Consider the following 18,835-nt stretch of genomic DNA (forward strand, 5'->3'; position numbering starts at 1 on the left):
TCAGCGCTGCTTTTTGCCTCTGTTGTAGATGAAGGAGCCAGGTCACCGGGTCGTGAAGGCTGTGATCCTCTGCGACACTCTTTCTACAGCCACAGTGAACACACCAGTGTCCTCCACGGTGAGATTACCTGCTCAGAGTTGTATAGCGATGTATAATTACAGAGATTGAGTTGTGCACTGCAACACATCTGCATGTGCTTGAATGTTCTCAGCTGTGAAGCATCACGCTCATTCGGAGGTGGACGGTGGCTCAGTCAGCAGCAGCTCCAGCGACTCCGTCTCTGGTGCACCTTCTCGGCTGGTCCCCGGCCACAGAGCCTGGGCCAATCGCAACGGGCGTCACATTTTGGGGTTGATTGAAGACTACAACGCCCTCCGCAAGCAGATCTCAGAGGGCCGTAAGCTGTCACGCAGCATGGAAACACAACTGCAGGAGTGTTTCTACACACTCAAACAGCGGGGCGCAGACAACAAGGTACAGACAGATCCAGGACTGTCATGCCTGAATTAATGCCTGATATAACGACAGTTAAAGCCATTGTGTGCACATCACTGCAGGCAATGGAACAGCAACATCTGAAGAGTTTATCCATCAGCACAAACACCATGCAGCAAGTGCTGGAGGAGGCTGGCCGACTGCTCAAACTGCTGTGGAGGGTCTCTCTGCCGGCGGGTTACGCAGCCGGGGACGGCAGCAACAACCAGCAGGTAGACACAAACACGCACTTACTCTGACTACCCCACCTAATTAAGTATCGATGCACCTAATCCTTCTGTTGTCCTGCGTATCAGGATGAGCTGCTGAGAAATGAGATAGCCAGACTAAAGAGCAGACTGTCGCAGCAGGAGAGGATGCTGAGCGGCGCCGTTAAACGTCTCCGTACCACCAACCAGCTCAAAGAGGGAATGGAGAGAGTCATCGTCGACCAGCGTACGATTAGATTCTTTACTTGGAAGCTGTACTGAAAAGAAAAGCTGCTTGGATTAGTAGTTTATTGTTCCCATAATCAATTGTAAATTGAGAATTGCTTGGAATTGAACTTGCGTACTGTTTTCTCCTCTCTGCAGTGTCTCTGACACACGGAGTGCTGAAGAAAGCCCGGGGCAATTTAGAGGTGAGTCTACTCATGAACTTAGAACCTACTTAAAAGACGTTCTGCTACTGTTCCTCTCCTCAGTGAATTACTCTTCTCCCCCCCTCCCCCCTCTGTGCTCCCTGTGAAATAATGGTAGACAAATTACTGTACCCTCTTTGGCCTGAAAGGCCTGTGTGGAGGACCAGGCGAAGGTTAGTGTTGTTGGGTTGCAGGCTGTCAGACTGATCTGATGCATGACTTTCATCAGCTCCTGCATGACAGTGTATACCAGAATATTATATTGAGACACTTAATGGCCTTTTTTTTTTTGGCTTCATTAAGCAAAAGCCAACTGTAACACATGCTAATATTGCGTCAACTATAGACAGTTTGAACTGCATAAAATTGATTAATTTGTGATGCATGAGGAGCCTTTTCCACTTCAGGCATTTTGAAAGAAACAATTTGACATTTTGTTCAACTCTGTGGTTTTACATGGAGTAGTGTGACATCAGCACAACACTTAAACTTTAAGACACATTGTCTTACCTTTACAAGACCGTGTGGTGAGTTTTAGAAGCTCCGGGAGGTATTGATCAAAATGTCAAATTGTTCTTTAAATGAACAAGATGCCAGATGCATGAGTCTGAATACGAGCTTGTTGATGTTTGAGTATCAGGTGGTTTTATCCTGCATGTCTGTGGTCAAAGCTGTGCAGTGATTGTCGACACCTGGCTGTTTTTCCCCACTCCGTTTTGCAAGCTGTTGTTCCAATCTACTGTCCCCTTGTCTTGTGTAGGAGGTCCCAGTCAGTGGCCAGTAGCAGACACTACAGCCACTCAGCCCGAGCAGACAAGTGTCCCCGTTTCCAGACGGCCTCCACGCAGACACTCCGAATCCTCAGAAGAGCGAAGCAGCGACTAAACCTGCAGGTTTAGCACGCGACTCTGCTTTTTGATAGTTTAGCTTCTTCATATTCAGACATTGTCCTGCTGTAAAACGATCACCTTGTTCCCCTAATCTTTTTTTTTGTTTTGTTTTAATTAACCTTAATTGCACATGCCTTGCCTTTTAAGATTCACTTCTGGTACTGAAGTTGTAAAAGTTTCTTTAAAAAAAAGAAAAGAGAATGCCTTTGTAAATAGTCTCTGCAAGTTTAATATTTTTCTTTTATATGATGCATATAAGAAAATGTATTTTATTACCAACTTGTTTTTACCTGTCAGCTGATGTATAGGATGGTTTAGAACTCAAATGTGTATGAGGAATAATGTGCAAATGCAGTAAAGACGAATATCAAGGTGAATCCTTCGAGTCGGCAGTTTGATTCAAGATGCTGGATTTAAAGACATCTCTCCCCACTGTGGTACAAAGGTCCCTTTATTAGCATATACATTTTTCTTTTAAAGTACAAATCTTGGCTGCCACTTCAGAACGTTAACACAGAATAACGAATGCAAAAATAGCTCAAGTCAAGATTTAAGTGAAAAGGAAGTGAAATAGAAAAGACTAACAACTTCACAGCTAAGCTCTACTACACTTAGTAACACAGAGGTCGTATTTAAGTAGCACTTTAAACGTGTCAGGTCGTTGTCGTAGTGACCTATAAAACTAGGCCTTGGAAAGATGGACCGCAGTCAGCGACTGATGTTCAGTAGCACCAAGATCTCCACAGACTCAGAGCTCCTCAGCGTTTGGGTGTTCTTCAGAAAGCTTCTCGTTGACCTTTTTAAAGTGAGCATTTTGGTTGCGTTCTCGGAAAGTTCAGTTTGAAATAGTTTTGGCAAAATAATTGTTCTTGGCACCCATTCATTGTTAAACATTATCAGAGTAAACACTAAGTCCCATTTGTGTCAGAACCCCAACGGTACGCTTCAAAATGGATGACACCATATAAATATATATGACCCCGACTTTAACTACAGGTATGAAATGTTAGCCTTGAGGGTGAAAAAAAAACCAAACATCTATCTCTGCACAAGTCTGACAAAGGCCTGAACGAGCTGGATGACGGGCTCCTGGCCTTCGTGGCTCACCTTGGAGCCGGGGGTGGGGGGCTTGGACTGAGCAGAGGGGAGGATGCCGCTGGCTGGAGACGACGGCGAGCCCCTCCGGAAGTGTCGGGACAGGCTGGAGAGAAGAGTGCTCTGAGGACGGCAACAAGGAGAAATTAATTCATTCTGATAGTATAGTCTGAAGAACATGGCAGGTGTTTTGCTTCAGACTGAAATGTGAGGAAAAACAATTATCTGGAGGATAATTATTATTTTTAAAAGTGCATATAATAAACTGAAAATACCAGTCAGTGCTACAGTGTTTTTTTTTTCTTCCCAGTTTTGGACTAAACTTGAGCTCAAAAGATGACATTTGATCACATTTGTTGAACTGGTTCCTGTCAATTGGTGACAAAGTAAAGAAAGAATAGGACCAGAATTAACACTTCAAACAAGGCAGGTCAGAGATCTCACCAGCTCAGAGCTGAGCTCCTGCTTGAGCCTCTGTTTGTCTCGAAGGAGGATGGCGGGATCTTTGAGGCATCGAACAGCTTGAGAGATCAGCACGTAGAAGCAGTTCTCCATGGTGAACATCAGCAGTGACCTGAGGAAGAGAGACCACCTCTGTGATGTTAACCCTCGAGTAAAACTGAAGCTCTCTCATATCTGTCTGCTAAAAATCAGCCCAGTCATATAACAGCTGTGACCTGATTGGACTAGCCTCTTATTTATCGATTAAACATAGCACAAATAATGTGTTTGAAGCAGGTTTTGAAGCAGGCAAGTACTGATTATCTTTATTTTTACCCAAAATGTTCCCTTTAAAAGACATTTAACTTTAAAACTAGGTGTAAAGTGATACAATTTCCTGTATTAGGAGGGAGATTTACTCACTTCAGAGCTTGAATCTCCTCTGATGAAGCCAGTGAAGCTATGCTTAGGGAAACTGGCTCCTTCTTCTTCTCCATCTGTGAATAAACGGCACAAAACGATCAGGAATCTACTGAAGGCTGATTACGGCTCATATTCATCAAATATGCAGGGTGTACCTCGCTCAGCATGCTCAGGGCCACATTGATGGTGGCCAGCAGGGTCCCAAATGAAGGAGCCACATCAGGGTCGAAGGCTGGCGTTGTGAAGCTGAGAACAAACAGGGTCCTGTACTCGGCCAAGTCCATGCACTGACACACAGAAAGAGATCATCACAATCTTATCCTGGTCCTGCCTTCGTAGCGTGACGTAAAGGACGTGAATAACTGAGTTGAGAACTAAAGATGAAACAGAAGTAGAGGCGAGAGGAGACCTGGTCCAGGAGGATCTGACAGCAGTCTGGAGTGAAGTGCCGCAGAGTTGCCAGGGTTTTGCTGAGTATCTTCAGAAGGCTGCACTGCACCGCGAGCAGGGCCTTCTGTTCGGCCTCCTCTCTGTCACCCCCTCCTGCTGCTGCCTCCTTTGACAGGGTCTGAGGGGGCCGCTGTGCCCTGGGAAGGGGACCGGGGGGCAACGCCTCACCATTCTTAGCCTGAGAAAATTCCACTGAGCTGTAATTTATGTTCTCTCGTCTTGCTCACATTTAATTCAGTGTTTGTGATGAAGAATCGCAAATGGGTGTAATAATGTTGCAGCATCATTACAAAATAACCCAGTGTGCTAACCTGGAGGTAGTGATGGAGCATCTTCTTGCTGTGAAGCAGATATGTGCAGGTCTGGCACAGGTAGCACAGGTTTACCTGCACACAGCAAAAATGATGAGTAACTGAATGCTGAACACACGTGCTTTTTGCTGATGCTGCAGTTTCCTTCCACTTGCCTGCACGTCTCGGAGCAGCTTGGGCAGGTGAAACTGCCACTCCTTACAGAAACTGGAGAGCTGCAGCAGGAAACCAACCGTGTGATCTGCCTCGTCCAAACAGGCCAGGCTCTGCACGGTGCGCACTGCGTTCAGACACTGAGCAGACGGCAAAAAGGAAGCTCAGTGTAATGCAACAGCCGAAAGGGAGACTGCAGCATAAAATATCAGCAGGTTTATCAAAGCGGCTAATATCCAGGGAGTAACTTTTTTCAATTACCGCCTCTATTACCTGTAATATGCGTTCTTGATGTACTCCAACAAAGTCCAGGGCTTCGTTGATGAAGTTGTAGCGCAGAGTCTTGAGAAGACTCTCCATCAGCGACATGCAGAGGCGGTAAACACCCGGCCAGCAGGCGGACTCCTGGGACTTCCGGGTGAAACTCTGCTCAGGGACATGGATGCACCCTGCTGTTAGGTCATATTACCTTCACATCGGTATCATGAGTCACTGCCGTTACTCAAACTGAACTGGAAAGTTAAAGCTGAAATGCTTTTCTTCTACCTGTGATGCACCGTTTGCTGAGACCTCGTACACACTCAGAAGAGGGAGGCAGATGGTCTGAATAACTCCTGCCCCGGCAACAGCTGCTGCCCCCTGGAAGAGAAATGAAGACCCCTTCAAAAGTTAACCGCTTTAATTCACGTGAAAAGACCGATTTAAAGATGTAGGTTTAAATTAGAAGAGCGAGTTGACCTGAGGAGTGCGGGCCAGAGTGAGCAGCAGGTGGAGTGCAGCTTCGGTGAAGTAAAGGTTGTGTTTGGAGCGCAGGCTGAGCTCCACGGCGCTCAGCACCGAGGGCAGGACAGGAACCTTCCTCATCACAGACACCCAGTGCTCTCCGTCCTCATCGGTGCGGCACAGCTCCTTCGCCAGGTGGAGCGCCAGCACACACACCTAATAAAAAAAATGAAAAGCTCCTGAAAATGTAGCGCTTTCGGCTACTCTGATTTGTCTCTTTCCAGCACCAAGAGCCACTGTTGCCAAATGTTGTGACAGAAACGAACAAACCTATGAAAACAAGCAACTATTCTGAAAGAAACATGCCCAAAGTTGGTCATAATAAGCAAAACTATTAACTCTTGAACTGACCGTATGCTTTGGAAAACAACATTGTGTCTCAAGATTAAATAAAAACTCCTTTAAGGTGTATAACTTAACCTCTTAGCCCAAGCTTAATTTTTTTTCTTCTTTTATTTCTCTTGGCTATTGAGATGAGCAGATCCTGTTAAGCAGAAAACAGAAAGTAATTTTTGAGACAAAGGGGGGGAAAAGACCCTTGCTTACTCCAAATATGACCTTCCTCAGGTTAAGGTAATCAGAAAATGCTGTTAACAGGACAGTTTCTTACTTCTTATTGGAATAGTGCCGTGCATGTAAACGGTTCCGCTCGAATTAAAGCAAAGTTTTTTAACAGATAAACATATCACATGCATGTGTAATATTATAATGAATGTTGAAAGACATTTTTCTGCCTCAACCCTGTGACTGGACATGAAGAAAAATCCTTAAAAACACCAACTATAAATGAATGAAAGCTGAGAATTGGAATGGACTTGAATTTGCTCTTTTTGTTCTCGGTTGGTGGGTTTTAAAGATGAGAGCCATTTTCCCTCAGACTCCTCTGGTCATCGCTGCCTCTCTGCTTTGCTCACCCCGTCTCTCTGGTCTTTCCGTGGCCCACGAGGAGAGTCCGTCTCCATGCTGTCCTCGTCCTCCGCCGTGTCTCCCGTCTGACTCATGTGGCGAGTGCTGTCGATGAGCACCAGCGCCTCGTCTTTAACCGTCTCGCACACAGACAGCAACAGCTGGGGCAGCTGGGAAATATCCCCACCTAGTTGGCAGTGGAGAAAAAGAAATGAACAACTGAACATTTGATTGAAACAGCGCGGCGAAAAGAAAACGCATGCGCTTCTTACCGTTGAGTCCCTGAATCTGCAGCACAGAAATGAGAGCAGAGAAGAGTTTGGCTTTGGTCCTCTCCATCATCTGCTGGTCAGCCTGTAGGACGTTCTCAAGAATCAGGGACAGGGGGGACAGGATGTCTGGAGCTGCTGCTATCACACTAGATGCAAAAAGAGAGCGGTTTATACAAGAAGAGGAATTTAAGAGCATGTGAAATTCTTCCTCTGTCAATAGCACACGGCACACCTTTTCCATTGTTTGAGGAGGATGAGCAGCAGAGTGGCCATCATCGATCCGAGACGAAGACAAGGCTCAGACATGGGTGAGGTCAGCTGAGAGGGACAAAAGGATGTAAATAAAATACAATAAAATAAAATAAAAAAAGAAGAGGACAGAAATGACAGAAATGTGTTTCAGGTCATGGTGGCTCACAGCAGCTTTGGTCCCATCCAGGACGTCCATGAAAAGCTTCAGCTTGGTTGAGTCCTCTGTCAGCTGCATCACATCAGCCTAAAAAAACAGCAAAAAGCAGAAGATTTCCCCCAAGAATTTTACAGAGCAGTTAAAAAGAAAAAGCTCAATATATTGGGAATATTATGTTGGCGTATCGTCTTATCTTAGGATAAAGTCTCGCTTTACTGTGACATACGTGACTGGTGGAAAGAATCAGCAGCATCCGCCAAGCAGAGATCAGCATCTGGGTCTCCGGTAAGTAACAGATGCCTTCCTCCTCCGCCTCGGTCACATGGCACACCAGCGACTTGACATACTGGGACCAGTACTCATAGCGTCGTGCATTGGAGAACTTTTGAAGCCCGTCCTTTAGAGACTGCTCCAAGGAACCACTGAAACAACACCAACAAAGGGAGCATCGACTACAAGATTGGAGACATCGCTGATAATTACACTGATATAAACAGCTGGGATATAGTGCAGATTCAGACATTACCTAACGACATAGTAGATCTCCAGGCCGATGATTTTCATTACGAATGCACAGGTCTCCAGAACACATGACTGGGGACACATTACAAATCTTTGAGCTGACACATCCAGTTATAGTAGTCTGATAAGCGAAGTGAAAACAGGACAATACCTCTGTGGTGTCTGAAGGTGGGGTGAGAGTTCCAAAAAGAGGGGTTGTCAAATTCTCCCAAAATCTTTCTCTGCATAAAAGAGGCAACAACACACCATGTATGCTTACACAACATCCACTTCCATGGTTTTTTTGTTGTTTTTTTTTTTCCAGGCCAGAGTAAATTCTCCCAAAAAAAAACGTGTTCTCACTTGGTCCGCAGCACAGAAATGGCGCTGTCCCTGCGATCCTGCCAGAGGGCCAGGAGGAAGGCGAGGGCTGCTCGGTGGAGCAGCGGCGGACACCAGTATTTCCCCTGCTGTTTGGAGTCTATCAGGTCCAACACGACATGAAGACAGCTCCACTCACCCAGCAAGAACTCCTACAAGGTCAAAAAATTAAAAAAAGCTGGATGCAGCCCTGCTGAAAACTAAAACAAACACACTTGTCGCGTTTCATACCTTTGACCCTTCGTTTCCATCTTTCACTTCCAGATTGAGGAAGAGCTCGATTAGGCCAGGCTGGGTTTCCACGGCGACAGTGAGAAACTCTAGGATCATGACCTTGATCCTCATGTCTTCTGTTTTGCTTTGCAGCCGTGTGAGGAACGCATCTCTGATGGCTGCTGCGTCGCTGCCAAGGCAGGCGTAGACGGACATGGGAGCAACCTGCACAAAGCGTTTCGTGCCATGTTAAACCTTCCAAGTAGAAATCAATAATCTGCCTTTGTGCGGGAAAAGTCTTACTGTGGCGAGCCTTTTGAGCAGCTGGATCGCGAGGCGAGGCAGCGCCGGATCGTGTTTGTGGTAAATATATTTGGCTAAGACAACAATCAGGTTGTTGCCGTGACCGCCGTGCTGAGTCAGCGCCTGCTCCAGCGGCGACACCGAGTCAGACGGCGGCTTCAGGCGGATGACGTTGTTTGTTACCGAGAAGGCCAGCTTGACTGTCTGGATCAGGATCTGACCCGGTCCCTCAGAGCCACAGCTGGACAGCAACGGGAAGAAAGTGCAGGAAAAATAACTAAACTGAATTCATCCAAGATGGCAACACAGTTAACAAAGAGAAGATCTAATAAAAGGAGAACTAAAATGAACACTTCGGGCGGTTCACCTGCTGGGCTGCGCAGCGAGGACCACATCTATGGTGTCCACTCCCACTCCCATGATGTTGACGACAGCCTGTCCAGCTTCTGTGTTCGCCAGGCTGTAGATGCAAAGGGACTGCAGGGTGGGAGTGCTGGAAATCAGCAGGAAATCAGCAAGTTAAAAACCTGTTAAGTTTAAACTTTTCTCTATTAAGTGACCTTTTTCTTTTTTCTCATGGCCTATGTTGGTCACATAGTTAAGAAAATACACCCGTACCTGCCCTGGTCCTCCCCCTCTGGGCTCAGATTGAGAATGGCGTGGATCAGCTCCAAAATGAGACAACCTGCAGCAACAGAGAAGCCAACTCTTACTCAGTTTTGACTTTATTTAACCATTTGAAGAGAGAAACTAAAAAAAAAAATGCTAATAAATAGGGCCTTCACCTATTCGCTCTCTGACTCCGTAGGTATTGTAACGCCACTTATGGTACGTGGGCAACATCTCCTTTAACACCAGCAGCACGCAGGGGATCAGACCTTTGTTCTGAGTGCTTCCGAGCTGACCCTGAAAATAACGACAAACATACAAGAGGCGCGTCACAGCAGCAGGACAGAAAGGTTTGCGTCTTCTAAAAACTGTGGTTACCTTAACCAAGGTTGTAATGAGGCGAAGGAAGGCAATCGTCACAGCATACTCCCCCCTGGGCTGCTCGATTTGGACCAGCAGGTTGCCGTAGTTACCCGCCTTCATCCCTTCAGCACTGGGAATGAAAAAAAAAGTTGTTTCTTTAACTTCCACCCAAAATAACGTCTGATATTTACATGGGAAAATAAATAGTGGGTGGGCTTTCTGTTTTTTTTAATTTACCTGACACACTGAGCCATGTTTGTCAAAGGGTTGGAGGCAAAGGGGAGGAAACCAGTGTGGTGCAGACTGGACCATACCTGAGAGCCAAAAAAATAAAAGAGAAGAGCTGAAGTATATGAGGAAAATACCACTTCTGTTCATACAGAAAGAAGCCATCATACCCACCTTCCCTGGCATCCTCGCAGCCAGCACAGAGAGGCAGTTAACGCAGGACGCAATCACATCCACTGGGGGGTTGATGACTGAGGTTAACCTGACAGAGAGGATAAATCCACTTTACAGAGGAAGAAGGTTTTAAACGGAGTGTCTCTGTAAAGTCAGATTACCTTTGGAGCAGCATGTAAATGCGTGAAGTGAGAGGCAAGAGACAATCAGACACAGTCCAGTCAGTGCTTATGATCTTATGGACCAGATCCAGGATGGGCTTCACACGTGCGCAGTGGGCTATAACATCTGGCACAAGAAGATACAGAAAAACAAAGATTTGAATCAGATTTAACTCAGTGCTAATAACATCAATTTTAAAAAATTTAAAAAAGCTAAACATGTTTGTTTTTAGAAATCATAAAATGAATACTTTGGTTATTATTATATTACATTAGTAGCGTACACTTGTCATTAGGACCCAGGTACTGACATGCTGAGTGAACCTGAGCTCCATCTTTGTGGAAAACATAAAAATTTCTCTTGCTGCATTTCATTTTTTTTCATTCATTTGTCACCAAATTCCATGGACAATTAAAAAGCGATCTCAGACCTCTGTTTAAGACTTCAATAAGCCACATTTTGTGAAGCTCAATAAAGACAGCTGGTGTATCTACTGAGTTGATGTAAAAAAAAAAAAACAGAAAATGTAACGTTGACATTCGTGTACCAGCGGTTGAAACAACGTGGAGCAGCATCTCCACCTCACAGGTGAAGAGAGTCCAGGAGCTGTAGGAGTAGTCCCAGCGCACCATGTAGCCCTGCTCCCCCCCTATCACCACCTGACCCAGCACTCCCTGGGGCATCCACAGGTTAGTCTGCCCAGATCCTGATGATTGAGATGGAAAAAATATGCATTAAGAAAAACACATTAATGCAAAAGACCCACCAAAACTTCAGGGAATCTTGGTTACATTCGCTCCATCTATGGTGAAATGTCGCAATAATAATAAGAAAGAAAACTAACCGAGGGGGTAAAGGAGTTTTGGAGTTTGTCTCCTCCACAGCGTCTCGTCGTCATTGGAGATGATATCGTTGGGCTTATGTTTGTAAACTTGTGTGTAAAATGACATCTTATCCAAGAAGTTGTACACCTGTCACAAAGAAGCCAAAGTGTAAAGCATTTATATAAGAAAAGCCTGAGTGGGATTAAGTCTATGCAGGTATAACATTTACCTTTTTTACAGTCGACTTATTTGACACGAGGGCAGTCAGAAGCTGCAGCAGAGGTCCAATCTTATGGGGGAACATCCCGACTGCACTGTCCAGGATCATCCCCAGTCCCATGTTCGGCTTCTAGATTAGAATTTTGAAAAACAAGATCGATTATCAACAGCGATCTTTTCATTGCTTTAATCACCGAGCACCTTTTATCGTGTGGGTTGATCTCACCATTTCCCAAAAGACTTCAGCCAGACTGGGAGCAGAAAGGACCTCACAGGCAGCATCAATCAGATTGGAGGACTGCGTCGCCACTCCATCAGTCTGTCACGTCCATCAAAAAGGAAAATTACCAACACAGATTACAATTATAAATGTGTGTATTTGTGGGGGGGGGGGGGGGGGGGTTAGACGTGCTGTACCTGTAGGCTTTCCTCTTCAAAGGAAGTGACCACAAACGAAAGGAGGCCATAAATACACATTCTCGCTGTGCTTGCTGTGCACTGGAGAGAGATGGGAAAAACATCACATTTCATGCTGCAAACAGAAAGCAGGTGTTCAGAACTACTCATATGCAAGTTCATTTGTGACCAGCAGACTGTTTTTTGTGTGTGCGAGTTCCCCAAAGTGGGATATTTGGTGGCTAAACCTTTCATTTCAGAGGTCAAACAAAGAAAATCTTTTTGAGCTCATGTTTGCACGTTCCAACCAAGAACTGCTAAGAAAAGAAAGAAAAACCCTCCCAGACTCCATTTTTACAAACACATTTTTAAAGGGGATGATTATGAAACTTGAGACCCGTTCAGATTCTATAAAACTGATGAAGAAACTTTTCAGTCAAGACTGATTTACTGCAGACGACGTTTATGCTCGCTTTCATACAGGCGGTAAGCGTTCTGGAGGAGGAGAGAAACCAGTACAAAACATACTGAAACTCTGAGCTCAAATGGCAGGAGTGCACAGAAATGTGATAAACATCAATAAAAATACATTGTCGAATTATCCAACACAACTCATTAGTCTTGATTTCCGTTGGCTTTCATTTTGGCATTTTACAATCAATTTCCCACGCGTTTGATCTTACGTTATTGCCCGAGACTCCGAGGCCTTTCAGCATGGTTGAAAGGTACTTGAACACCCCGAGCTGCAGCGCGGTGTTGCCTATCCTCCTGATCACAGGGCTGGACTCATCTGGTCTCACTGTGTGCCTCAGCAGGACCCAGGCCAACAGCACAGGCCCATGATGAGGGATGTCACCGAGTGTCAGCAGCAGCTGATCCATCTCCTGCAGGAAAGACAAACATCAGATGTCAGAAGCATCCAAGAACTGCTCTTTCCCCCAGTCCTGCAGATCTTCGCAGCATTCAGCCCGACATCTTGAATGGCTTCAGGTTTCAGACTGCTGGGAGTTTATAGGTGAACATTAATGCTGCTCATTTCTGCGGCAGTTACAAGTTAAAGTCCAACCTTAATGACATCGGCGGCACCAGAAAACTGGTGCTGTTCTGTGCAATCCTCCAGAGCACATTTGTGCAGGAAGTCAATGTCCATTCCCTCAACCAGGATGAGAGAGCTCAAGTATCTGCAGGTCAGAGAAACAAACGAGTCATTTAAAAACCACACGAGGTAATACTACTAATATACTGTATTAAGTAAGGTCAAAACGGTCGCTTTCATTCAAAGGAGCTCTTTCTGAGGGCAGATAAACCATCCTCTTATCTGTTCATATGAAAATATAAAAAAATAAACAAAAAAACTAATATACCGAAGCCCCTTTTAGACTGGTAAAAATAAAAACAATAGCAGCTGCTAACACCTGGCATTTGAGTGCAACGCAACAAGTGTTTCTTCACCATTCAGTCCCACATCAAAAGCCTCTGCAGTCATCGGCTCAGGCTCTAATAAACATCAATGAGAACATCACCCAGCTGCATGCACCAATCTTAACTACAGAAGCTGCAGTCAAAAACTTGCCAATAGTGCCAATCAAGCAACTGATAATGAAAACAGACGCTCGTCAAGACCAGAAACCCAGTGGTCCACTCGACAAATGGAAAGACAAACTGAATGAAGAACAGCATCAAGCACTGAGTAATGTTTTTCTTTTAGCCTTTCACAAAGCAAAACTTGGATGTCATATGAGGAAGATATTCTGCCTCTGAAGAGGCTTGGAGTTAACATCGGGAACACGAATCATTCTCGAGAAGGGGGAAGCCGTATTATCCAGGGTTGTGCTGCTTCTCTTCATTTTCAGTTGGAATTAAAGTACATGTCACATGAGGCACGGATCCTTCTATTTTGTTCCTCCCATGAAGTGGGTTATGGAAAAAATTTATTTAAAATGTGAGGACCAAGCAATAACCCTAGGTTCTCCCCTGGGAACAAGACCAAAAATCTTATGTGCATCCCTGACTATTATACTAACCGAATTATCTCAGAGAATCGTGACTATCAGAAACACAGCTTGTAGGACACAGTGCAATGCCATCCCTTCATGTTGTGGTAGTGACAGACTTGTCCCTCTGGGAGGTAAAGGTAAACTGGACCGCAATGTAATAACAGACTCATCTTAGAGTGTCAATTTTTACAATATTGTGTATGGCTTTAACTGTGTTTCATGACTGTTCTGGCAACTGAACGCGTAGAATCTGCAGTGCTTTAAAGAGTTTAAAGAGGTTTCCTTCTTACTAAAAAGAGTAAAAAAAAAGTCTAATATAACGACAAGCTCCTTTTTCTTGTTAGGAAACAAACAAAAAAAATAAATTAAATAAATAACATACCAATCTCAATCAGTTTCTAATATACCAATTTAAATCAATGGGATCCATCAAGTTCTAGCGCATAAAAAGCTGCCGATTATGAGTCATCACAGAGACGTGACAAACGTAATTTCCTACTGCCTCTGTGTCAGATAGAGTCCAGCACAATGAGTGTAAACAACCATGTTATGAGTAGTCATCACAAAAGTAATGCAAAACCCAAGCAACACCAGCCAGACAAGACTTGTCAGAATCAGGGAATCGGACATCCACCCGGTTTAAAGATACTCAAGGTAAGCGCACTTACCCGATCCGGTCGACCAGTGCATCCATGCTCTTGTCTACCAAATGTCTGTTGGTCTGTCTCAAGCCAAAGCCTTGTTCTTTGAACATTTTGGTGAAGCTCAGAAGGTCAGATGGGCTCATCTCAAAGTACGCATAGTAAAGAAAGATGATCTCTAGCAGCAGAGACTGTTCTCTCAGACACTGCAGGAACCATCGTGACACCTGTCTCTCCGTCTAGAAAAAAAAAAACAAAAAAGGGAGATGTGTTTATCTAAAGGGCTAATAATACTGGCAGTAATGACCTTTAAGTCCAACAGAAAAATTTGAACCAACATTACAACACAAAGTCTGGTAAACTTATATGATCCAAATGATTTTCACCATTAAGTTCCCATGCGTTTCCCATGTTGGTGCCTCGGCCTTGAAGAGATTCTCAAACTGTGACTGATAGTTGCTCACCAAGTCCTTCTCCAGCTTATTGACACAGTTACTGTATTCAGCCTGGACAAAACAACAAACATGCCCGAGGTCCCATAAAACAGGCCGCTGCCACCTACTTTCAGCAATGTAAAAACAAAGAATCGTCACTGATGTGAGAGCCTCTCACCCGATAGGGATGCCGCTCATCCTGAAAGTATGTCAGCAGGTGGAGAACGCATCTGAGCAAACACATGCGCTCCTCGTAGTAATAGTCAGCTATCTGTGAAAACAAATACACGTGCAGTTAAACTTTTTGCTGAAAAGTGGGAGGCGCCCCCCCCCCTCATGCTGATCTTATAACAGCTTGGTGCAAATTCCTCCATCACCTTTAGCAGTAGTGCCTGGCTCTGCCGCTCATCCTTAAGAACAACCTGTTGAAGAGATTCAACGATGTTAACAATCATCATCATTGTCTTATCTTTTCCTTTTTTAAACCAGCTTTGCATTTTTTTGTTCTTCTTTCAAAACAGTGAACTAAGAATGCATGTGAGCAGGCACCTTTAATGAATCCCGGGTCCCTCTGTAGTCCTCCTGTAGATAGCACTGTAAAAGCCGCACGCTCTGTTGTTCATCGAGATTCTGCAACATTAACAAAACATCCAGTCATAATCAAACATTCACTAAATTAAATGACAATAAGAACAATGCACTGCATGTTAAGCCAAACAGGCAGGATTGTTACCAATAGTTTACTGATCCTCAGACCAAAGTCCTTCAGTGGCTGTGCGACATCTTTGTTATCCTTCACTTTCCCAGCAGACGATGAGCTACAAAAGGTGATGAGGGACAATTACCCACTTCATTCTGAATAGCTATGCGTTTGTTGTGAAGATACCAAGGAGTGACAATACCTGGGTGGCTTGTAGTAACTCAGTCCTTGATGCAGCCTGTCCCAGTGTTTGTCAAGCTCTGCCTCAATCTGAGCCTGCAGGAATCAAACACAAATACCAACAGAGAACATTTTGAAAATAACTGAAAAAGAGATCTATTGAATAGTTGGATGTTAGAGTCCTTAGCACGACATGACAAAAAGCAGCAGGGAGACATACCGGCTCTCTCAGTGCAGACCTCCCCAGCAGTATGGTCCATAATTCTCGACAGCTCCTACGAGAATGAATGTGATGTGTTGGAGCAAAGCATTAATTAGCAATAATGTGTGCATACTGCTGTGTTAATGCACATCAGCACTTGTCTATACACAGGATATTACCCGCTTGTTCTTGTATATTAAACCACAAATTGTTCAAATTGTTCTTTGTGAGCAGATCAGGGTGCCCAACATGACAATATATATCCAGTCAAATGAGATTTTTCTTTGGCATATATGCAGTGGTAGCTATTATTTCAGGATCTATGTTACAGTAGCTTGATCTGTCAGGTTTAATAGATGCAATGTATGCCATCATGACAGAAATGTTCATACACCGTAATCATTTTTACCACATTCATAAGCAGGTTCCATGGAAATTAAATCTGTTGCAAGAAATCTCAAGTGTGTGGTTTGGAAGAACTTACAGGTTTGAGCACCATGTCACTAAACTTGTCCAGTCATGTTTTAAAAATGATGTTCATTGTCATTAAACGAGCTCTCATTTCCCCATATCTTGTTTACTGGAACAGCAAATAAATCCATAAAGTGATTCCAGATTGTACAGAACTCAACTGAAACGCTTCTAACAACAACTAGGAAATGTGACCACATCACACCGGTTTTAGCTCCCTGTCATGGCTTCCAGTATGTTCTAGGAAAGCTTGTAAGGCTGCTAATGGCCTCTGTCAAATACACATACGTGACTGATGCAGTCCTGCATAGGACTCCTATCTGTGCTTCAAACACGACCAAAAACACTTGATATCAGCTTATGTTCTTAAGGTGCCAAAGTTGTGGAATGAGCCTCCTGAAGAGATTAGTTCAGCAGAATCAGCGATCTCTTTTAAATTATTCGTTAATACATACTTTCATTCAAAAGCTTTCTCTGATTTGATTTTCTTTCGTCAACTTTATATAACACTGATTTAATCTATTTTACTTATTTGATTTAATTCTTCTGTTTATATGCTTTGGTTTATTTGCTTGTTGTTGGTATCATTGTTTTCTTCATAAGAGCGTGAATATGTGCAATTGGACTTCTTTTTGGATCTTGAAGACGTTTCACATCTCATCCAAAAGGCTACTTCAGTTCTAAACTAGATAGTGGAGAAGCATCTGCTTATAAGCAGAGAGGGTTTTTATACAATGCTTTCAAGATTATGCTTCTCACTTTTTCTTTCCACTTTTAAACTTTGCAGCTTTAAAACTGACTCCATCATCTGCCCACTTGACAAGGATTGGCCCTCAGCTATTCTGCACCCCTTACATTAATTAACAGCCATTAATAGTTTTAAATCTCTTCACTCTTATAACCCATTTCGATATACATTTTGCAAACGGGCATATCAAATCTGATCCCAATTTCTTGACTATGAGATGTATAACTCATAATGTTCAAAGTACTATTCAAACATCCCTCTATAACGTTAATCCCCCAATCATTTAGCTTTGCAAAAAGATCATCTAAATTCAATTAAACAATTCACTAACAGACTCAAAATTGAGTGAGTTTAAGTTTCGACACCAATGCTAAAACAGTGCGTATGTGAATAGAATCATCTACTGCAATAATTTGAAATAACTCAATTACTGTCCTGTCCATGCCCAACAATGGCGTTGGCTTCTTCATGATTAAAACATCTTAATCAAACTAACTATCTAACCAGTAACGACGTACGGTAGCTATTGGTGCTAACTGAAATATACTTTATCTGGACATGAACGGAGGGTTTGTCATCAGATAAACAAAGTCGTATCACTCTCCGATCCCACAAAGTTCTCGTGCTGTTGTTGACATGCGGCAAAGGAGAAGCCATTCAACTGTTTAGTTGCTAAGCTAAGCTAAGTTAGCGTGGTGCTAATAGTGAGAAAGACTAACTGTCAAATGTAAGTGTTACTGCTATTCTAACCTAATCAAAAATACACATTGTATAAAAAATTACCACTCACTGGCAAATGCCTCACACAATATAAATTTCAATAATATGAATGGCATATAAAGTTTGATGCTATGCGCCTACCTGACGCTGATCTCCAATTCCGCCATCTTCGCTCCTGCTATGTGATTGGTTAATTTGCAGGCTCGTCATTGGCGCGTTCTTCTTCGCCGATGGCAGGGATATTTTCTTCCTCGTGAGCCAGCTGTCAGTTTTGGTTCTTTACTGCCATCTTAAGTGGGTTCAGTCGACGCCTACTTCGTGTTGCGTATCGTGTAGTACATAGTGTCTGTTGTAATCATTGAGATTCACGTTATATAATCTGATATGACGTTTTCTGTACTTCAAACACAAGTGCGTGATGTAACATAAAAAAAACAATTGAAGGAAGAGCAGTCTTTTTAAAGTTACACCAATATAAGAATAAAATACAATGATTATTGCACGTGCACTTTTACCCGTGGCAGGCATAAATTGCTTATTTCAATCTAAATAACTAATCTAAGTTATTTTTCTTTTTTTCATTTGACAAATTGAAAAAAAATGGTTTAAAATACTAAAAATATATTTATATTTAACCAGAATACATCCAAATTAGTGATAAGTTAGTAAAAGTATACTTTTTCAGCATGCTAAACGATCCATATTTAGTACTTTAAGTTTGGTTTTCATATCGCATGCAGAGATTTTCACTCCAGTAGAATTCATATGCATTTCCTCCATCAGTATTATCCCACTCCACAGAAAAGCTGACCATTCAGAATCTTGTTTCATATGTGGTATTGAGGTGGGCTCTGTCTTATGCTGCACCTGCACGTACAAAGGTGAAGACCTTTGGCTGGGACCACTGTAGCTCCTTAATCAAGATCACAGGTGCCACCTTCCCTTTATTCTTTGTACTTTACTTGCTTTAATTGTCCCAAGTTAAATAAATCCTTAACTTGTCCCTCGAAACTTGTTTTGATATTTTCTAGGTACCAATACTGTTTTTAATCTTTAATCTAAGATTTCTTTCTTGTCACTAAACAAACATGTATTGATTTTTTTTTAAATCAAAAGCTGAT

General features: G+C 43.3%; 2 protein-coding genes across 8 annotated transcripts in view; one reads left to right on the forward strand and one right to left on the reverse strand.

Annotated features, from left to right (window-relative positions):
• The window catches only part of LOC140276832 (uncharacterized), a 31,634-nt gene extending 29,252 nt beyond the window's left edge, over nt 1–2,382 (forward strand). For 5 of the 6 annotated variants that reach the window (XM_072371655.1, XM_072371659.1, XM_072371656.1 and 2 more), the window contains 7 exons: nt 29–118; nt 213–475; nt 559–708; nt 793–931; nt 1,069–1,115; nt 1,234–1,288; nt 1,876–2,382. In XM_072371655.1, coding sequence (XP_072227756.1) covers nt 29–118; nt 213–475; nt 559–708; nt 793–931; nt 1,069–1,115; nt 1,234–1,288; nt 1,876–2,000 — 869 coding nt within the window. In that variant the 3' untranslated portion in view covers nt 2,001–2,382. The remainder of the gene's footprint in view (nt 1–28; nt 119–212; nt 476–558; nt 709–792; nt 932–1,068; nt 1,116–1,233; nt 1,289–1,875) is intronic. The other variant, XM_072371660.1, reaches the window with a different exon arrangement.
• A 56-nt stretch (nt 2,383–2,438) lies between these two features.
• nup188 (nucleoporin 188) lies at nt 2,439–18,047 on the reverse strand. Of its 2 annotated transcripts, XM_072371662.1 has the most exons (43): nt 17,856–18,044; nt 15,794–15,848; nt 15,596–15,669; nt 15,427–15,511; nt 15,243–15,323; nt 15,071–15,115; nt 14,872–14,964; nt 14,646–14,765; nt 14,287–14,498; nt 12,688–12,802; nt 12,305–12,505; nt 11,643–11,723; nt 11,452–11,544; nt 11,236–11,355; nt 11,027–11,153; nt 10,730–10,888; nt 10,182–10,308; nt 10,021–10,108; nt 9,856–9,932; nt 9,634–9,748; nt 9,432–9,552; nt 9,265–9,331; nt 9,014–9,139; nt 8,647–8,887; nt 8,362–8,568; nt 8,113–8,282; nt 7,922–7,991; nt 7,775–7,842; nt 7,475–7,670; nt 7,258–7,335; nt 7,072–7,157; nt 6,840–6,985; nt 6,576–6,754; nt 5,617–5,817; nt 5,425–5,517; nt 5,152–5,304; nt 4,881–5,018; nt 4,726–4,800; nt 4,374–4,592; nt 4,120–4,251; nt 3,965–4,038; nt 3,545–3,674; nt 2,439–3,223 (listed from the first exon to the last, which is right to left on the reverse strand). In XM_072371662.1, the coding sequence occupies exons 1-43, from the start codon at nt 17,879–17,881 to the stop codon at nt 3,044–3,046; spliced, it is 5,244 nt and encodes a 1,747-aa protein (XP_072227763.1). In that variant the 5' UTR covers nt 17,882–18,044; the 3' UTR covers nt 2,439–3,043. The 2 variants fall into 2 exon arrangements, with proteins under 2 accessions (XP_072227763.1, XP_072227764.1); XM_072371663.1 differs by lacking the exons at nt 2,439–3,223; nt 3,545–3,674; nt 3,965–4,038; ... (2 more) ...; nt 4,726–4,800; nt 4,881–5,018 and having other exon boundaries at nt 5,158–5,327; nt 17,856–18,047.
• Between the last annotated feature and the right edge of the window lie 788 nt (nt 18,048–18,835).

This window comes from Leuresthes tenuis, unplaced genomic scaffold (assembly GCF_036924035.1).
Source record: "Leuresthes tenuis unplaced genomic scaffold, fLeuTen1.0.hap1 SCAF_19, whole genome shotgun sequence".
Lineage (NCBI taxonomy): Eukaryota > Metazoa > Chordata > Actinopteri > Atheriniformes > Atherinopsidae > Leuresthes > Leuresthes tenuis.

Excerpts from the sequence above, each read along its gene's own strand:
- nup188 (XM_072371662.1), bottom strand. The coding sequence starts at position 17,881 with ATGGCGGAATTGGAGATCAGCGTCAG. Across the intron at positions 8,888-9,013 it reads CTCGCTGCGCAGCCCAGCAG|CTGTGGCTCTGAGGGACCGG; the intron begins GTGAACCGCCCG and ends GTTGCTGTCCAG. Across the intron at positions 7,843-7,921 it reads CACCTTCAGACACCACAGAG|TCATGTGTTCTGGAGACCTG; the intron begins GTATTGTCCTGT and ends ATGTGTCCCCAG.